Raw genomic sequence first — 5,495 nt, 5'->3', positions numbered from 1 at the left:
GTACATCATCTCTAACAAGCTTCAGATCTGTTCTCTATTCAGAACCAGCACAAACTAAATACTCAATGCAGTTAACAAATAAACACTGGTATTTTGTAAGTGCACTGACAACTGAACACGGCAAACAACATACAGATATTGACAGAATATATTTCCAATACATGGCCGAATAAAATTTATCCTCATCCTCTTATTCATGCAGATAATAAACATTAGCAACACATTGATCATTATATTTTGAAAGCAAAATGATAATAATCCAAACTTATATAAGACATTTTAGATCACTGAAGTAGTAACCCAAAACTTCTTATAGAAGTTTACAGAGGGAGTTCTTCACAGTAAAAGGAACATCAGGCAGTCAATAAAAAGGTCTCATACTATTACATTATCAAACCTTGGGTGTTTCAGTTTGCCAAACATGCAGGCACGATATTACACATAAATATTTTATATAAAAAGGTAGCGTGGGTGCTTTGAAAATGTCTCACCACAAGCAGTTTGCTTTGCGCACAAATGAATAACATGCCAGGCTCTCCTCATATAACATAGGAACAGAAGTAATCAATTTAGAGTCCATTCTATTCATCTCCGCCACTGACTCTTCTTTGGAGCATGTCAAACTATCCCCTGATGAAGTTGAAGGCATGTCAAGAAACTTAAGGTGTGCACTACTGGCAACTGGCACCTGATCAAGTGAATAGAGATTTTCAATTGTTTGCTCCACTGGATCATATAGACCTATTTTCCTAACAGTGTTGAGCAGGATCTTCCCATGATCGGGATCAACAGCTAATGGCACCACAACACATGTCTTGAGGGAATAGCCAGGAGATGCTTCTAGGTGAATTGTGTATGCTCTGTCCCATCGGTCATGCTCTAGCTTCCATACATCTAATTTTTCTGCAACTGGGTCTGCCAGAACAGCACATAACACTCCCTCAAGCTCAACAACAAATGCACGACAGCGGTTTCTGCTACTCCATCTTGCAAACCACGAAGGGCATGGGACGACATCGAAAGTACTTGCAGCAAGGTTGAAAGAGACAATGGCCCATTCGCAGCTCTGACCCAACCTTGGTTCATTCATCCAGTACAGCATTCCTTTAACATAGGCCGGTGGCATGTCATTCACAGGCAGAGGTGGTACTGAGTGCTCTTGGGCAGCATTCGCAGTGTTACACCAGTGTAACGTGCATGACATGTCATACTGACGAGATTCAAAGTCCTTCCGGTGATAGAAGATTTCCACAATAACATGTTCACGAGTCAAACTGTTGAAAGTCAAGCCAACATTTTTATTGCCGACTGTAAAAGCATGCTCTTCTATTTTAGGCATTCTCGAGCGTAGGTGCAAATTTGGCCCCAGGTTAGAGAAGCCCCTATGGAAACCTGTACATGGATTGCAGAGATAGTCCTTCGTCTCGGTGCTTACCAAGTTCAGCCCATGGCAAGGCTTGGAGCAAACCACCTTTGTATCAAGCAATGTACTGTGACTAGGAGCTTCTTGGAGGCATTTATTCAATGGAGCAAAACTAAAGCCCAACCGTCCAGTGCTCTTGACCACAAGCATGACTTTAGGCTTTCTGTCTATGTTCTTATGCTGAAAATATGACTGAATGAAGTTTTTACTCTCAATCAATCTGAACCACTGCTTGCAGACAAATTTGGACTGTGTGGCTGATTTAGCTGGGAGGCGGAGTAGGATCTCTCTAGTCGCCTTAGCCAGGTCAGATGACAAGGCTATCTCTTCATCTGTTGTATGCACGGGAGCAAGGGTCTCTTGAATGAAACTGAATCTTGAACTAGGGCACCCATATTGTGGAGTTGAGTGTGTCTCCGTGATTGAAAGAATGGTTTCCAGAGCCTCAGACCTAGGATCATAGGTGTGAACCATTTTCTGATATTTGTTGAAAATCTTGTGCATGCTAGTAGTAATGATTATCTTCTTCCTTGACGACCTATAACTGCCAAAAGATCCAATAACTCTCAGAATTTGTGACTGACGCAAATCTCTTGCCAAGTGCCCTGACAAACTAATTCGATGATTCAGCAACCAGTCACCAGAGCTATAGTCCAGCAGTTTCCAGATCTCCAAAGTGTTGCTACCATGAGGCATTCTGTTGCGAACCAAACATAGTTGGTCATCCATCTCCAATAGTTGCTCTCCTGATGACCAATTCCTGGAGGTTGGCGGCGCTCCTGGTACCCAGAAGGGCGGTGACTGGAGACATGTGAAGGTCTCCTCTGCGACCGAAAAGGACACGATGGCAACACTTGGGGTTGTGATGAAAGAGGCAGGTGTCATCAACCAGTGGAGGCAACCATTGGCAAACACAGGAGATAATTTGTTGCATGACGCATTAATAACAGCGGCATGTACAAATTTATGCAAACTGGAGGGTACTCCTCTGGCAGCCGGCCTCCAGCGGCAATCCACATAGGAGCCTCTAGGCGTGTACACCTCGCACCTCACCGGGTCCAAGTCCTTCGGATTCAACATCCCATTGATCAACCTCACCACCTTGTGCTCGTCTGTGCGAGCATCAAACCCCAGCCCAGCACTGGAGTCGCATGCTACGTCAGTAGAAGGCGGAAGACGCGTGGCTGCCCGTGTGGCCGCATTGCAGATGTAGTAGGCTGTGTCGAGAGCATCGTAGAGAAGGGTGAGGCCATTGCACGGCACGGGCGTCACTACCTCCACATAGTTGCCGCGGGCACCGTCGATGGTGAACAGTAGGTCCCCGTGATCTCTGGGGCGGCCCCATGATGATGATGGTGAGAAGGAGCACGAGTAGACCGCGGTGGAGTCGAATGTGGCGGTCGGCGAGATGTATAGCAGCTTGGGTGGTGGTGCCCGCCGCTTTGCAGCCTTGGCTGCTGCCATGTGGAGACGGCGGAATTCATCCGAGGACAGCAGCGCAGCCCAGGAGCGGCACACTGCCTTGAAGCGGAAGACGGATTTGACTGGGAGCCACTGCAGAACCTCTATAATCATCTCGTACGGAAGCGATGCCCCGCAATCATCTCTTGCGGTGGCCATGTGTTCCCTCCTCCTCCTCCTCCTCCTCCTGCTCTCACTGACCTCCCTCGGCATGATATCCTCCCCCCTGCTCCTACGCAACTTCAGCGCCCAATCGAGGTCTGAGATGCCCTAGAAAAAAAAAAATCGAGGTCTGAGATGCAATCAACACATGGGGAAAATCACAGCAAGAAAACCACTGCTATCAGTATTATCTATCTCATTCAACTGATGGAATCAAACAGCTCGGATCTAGTCTAGGGTGAAACTACTGGGGCGGAAGGGGATCTGGTCTTTAGTCGACCAACAAAGAAGATGAAAAGATAGGCCCTTACCGATGGGAAGGCGGGGTCGAATCGTCCTGCGGGCTCAGAGTTCCTCCAGCCGGAGGCTTGGCGTCCCCTCGGCGGCGGCGCGGCGCGGGGCGGCGAGTCGCAGGAAAAGACTCGTTTTTTCCCAACCGGGGAAGAAACAGTGCTCGGAGAGCGAGTGTGAATATTTATTTGTCGATACTCTCCGAATTGTGTTCCCTTACGCTAACGAAACCGCCAAGGCCTGTTGCACCTTATGGGCCGGCCTACTTCTCCTACTTCTGCCCTTCTCCAGTTAAAAAAGAGAGGAATAAATATGTTTCCATCATCAGTTAATTCTTTCTTTTCTGCATTTTTTATTTCTCGTTATTCTCTTTTTTTATTTTTGTATTTTTTTTTATTTTCCCCATTTCTTTTACGAAATTAGGTTCCTGACAAAATTAAATATTCATGTTTTAGTAAAGTTCAGAAAAATCTTCCTACAAAGCTACTTCGATTCCATTTGTGCATAAAGAAGATTACCAACAAAAGAAATAATCAAGGCAAGATACCATTGCAATGCTCATGGAACGTTGAAAAACAATAGAAGACCAAAGCCACCCATAGTTGGTTGGCTCCGCCGGCCAACATCGTCGCTCTCTCTGTCAAACGATACATTTCTGGAAGCTTATGGCTCGGCAACGACTGGAATGGTGCTTCCGAAGCATAATGTCTCAATGATTTTTCATAGCGTACCCGTATCTATTCAATTGCAACGAAGCTATCAAAGCAGAGATACATGTGATAATGATTGGTGTGCCGCAAGCCATACAACATTTTGACGGGCCTATAATCCTGCAGCCGGAATCGACGACGGCCCTATCCACTCTTTTCGGTAATAGCTTGGATCATTCCGCTTATGGACAATATGAGATTAATTAAGTCTTTGATAGTTGATCGAGAGTTTATTTCTCAAAGAAATAATAGAGATCAAAACAGGGTTGCAGATTGCCTATAAAGGTGTAGTTGTACTGAATGTGCCACGTTGTGTGGTTGCATGGAGGACCCCATGTATAGAGGAAATCTCGCCTCTGGATTGTAACCCTATTCTTGCAGAATAGAACTCCTACTGAAACCGTAAAACAAGCATTGACAAATACTATTTTACCCATTGTGCATCAAATAGTTAGTCTTTCGCATAGAAAAAAAATGAAGAGAGCGCTCAAATGAGCTAAGTTACATATTAAACATCCGGGTTTTCCAAACCGTTTATGTACAGTTTTTTTTACTCATTTTGCGTATCTTCTACGAGGTTCCGGTCCATTTTTATTTATTTCTTTATGTCCTTTTAAAGATACTTTATTATTCTATTTTGTGTTCAACTTTTGTAAAGAAAATATCATTTTTCCAAAGAAAACTACTACCTTCGTCCCATAATTGTTAAAAAATGTATCAATTTTTTTCCTGTTTTTATGTAGTACTCCCTTCGTCCCATAATGTAGGACATTTTTGCAAGCTATATTAGCTTGCAAAAACGAAAAATGTCTTACATTATGGGACGGAGTAGTACAAATTTGGAAGAAACATATTTTTCTGTTGTTCCTGCCAATTTACTTTATCAGTATTATCATCCTTCTTGAACTGTTTGAAGCCGAACTGGAAACATAAGCATATAAATAGTCTTGGGCCAGAGACCTACAAAGCCCACCGGCAGGGCTCTGGCTAAACCTTGACAGTTTGACACTACAAGTGTCACATAGGAGGTATCCTCCCTACAGCGTTGGATGGGATAGTCCACGAGACCTATGAGCCAGTTTGGATCGCGTCCACGCCGCTAGACGCTTGGCCTGGAACTCTCCTGGGAACTGCCTGACACTTGTTTGGTTGGTGTCCAGAGAAATAAAACATTTGCCTGGCCTGGCAGCCGGTAGCAGGGTGATTAGCCTGTTCGGCTCAAAAAATAAAAGAAAAGAAAACATTTGATCCAGGCAACATGCTTAGCCTGGCCCCAGGCGTCCCAGTGCTTGCGCCTGGCTCTAATAATGAGTGATGGGCAGTATGGCCCACTGTGTAAACAGCCTTTAAAATACTAGATGACAGGATAGCAACCCGGGAACAAACCAAACAGACCTTGCCCAGGCACACCTGGCCAGACAGAAAAGGCCCATCATCTCAGGCTCCAT

General features: G+C 45.0%; 1 protein-coding gene across 1 annotated transcript; it reads right to left on the bottom strand.

Moving 5' to 3' along the window:
* Window positions 1–230: 230 nt before the first annotated feature.
* On the bottom strand, window positions 231–5,495 carry LOC119299092. The gene is made up of 3 exons (XM_037576379.1): window positions 5,443–5,495; window positions 3,358–3,499; window positions 231–3,154 (listed from the first exon to the last, which is right to left on the bottom strand). The coding sequence occupies exons 1-3, from the start codon at window positions 5,493–5,495 to the stop codon at window positions 488–490; spliced, it is 2,862 nt and encodes a 953-aa protein (XP_037432276.1). The 3' UTR covers window positions 231–487.

This window comes from Triticum dicoccoides, chromosome 5A (genome assembly GCF_002162155.2).
Source record: "Triticum dicoccoides isolate Atlit2015 ecotype Zavitan chromosome 5A, WEW_v2.0, whole genome shotgun sequence".
In the NCBI taxonomy this organism is placed as follows: Eukaryota; Viridiplantae; Streptophyta; class Magnoliopsida; order Poales; family Poaceae; genus Triticum; species Triticum dicoccoides.
The sequence above is the reverse complement of the archived record's forward strand: the minus strand, read 5'-3'. Positions and strand labels throughout refer to the sequence as shown.

What these genes read in the sequence shown, in the direction of transcription:
- LOC119299092 (XM_037576379.1), bottom strand. Translation starts at nt 5,495, where the DNA reads ATGGAGCCTGAGATGATGGGCCTTTTCTGTCTGGCCAGGTGTGCCTGG. An exon ending in GCCAGGTGTGCCTGGGCAAG is followed by an intron (nt 3,500 to 5,442) that starts GTCTGTTTGGTT and finishes TCGCTCTCCGAG; the next exon opens with CACTGTTTCTTCCCCGGTTG. An exon ending in TCGACCCCGCCTTCCCATCG is followed by an intron (nt 3,155 to 3,357) that starts GTAAGGGCCTAT and finishes TTTTTTTTCTAG; the next exon opens with GGCATCTCAGACCTCGATTG.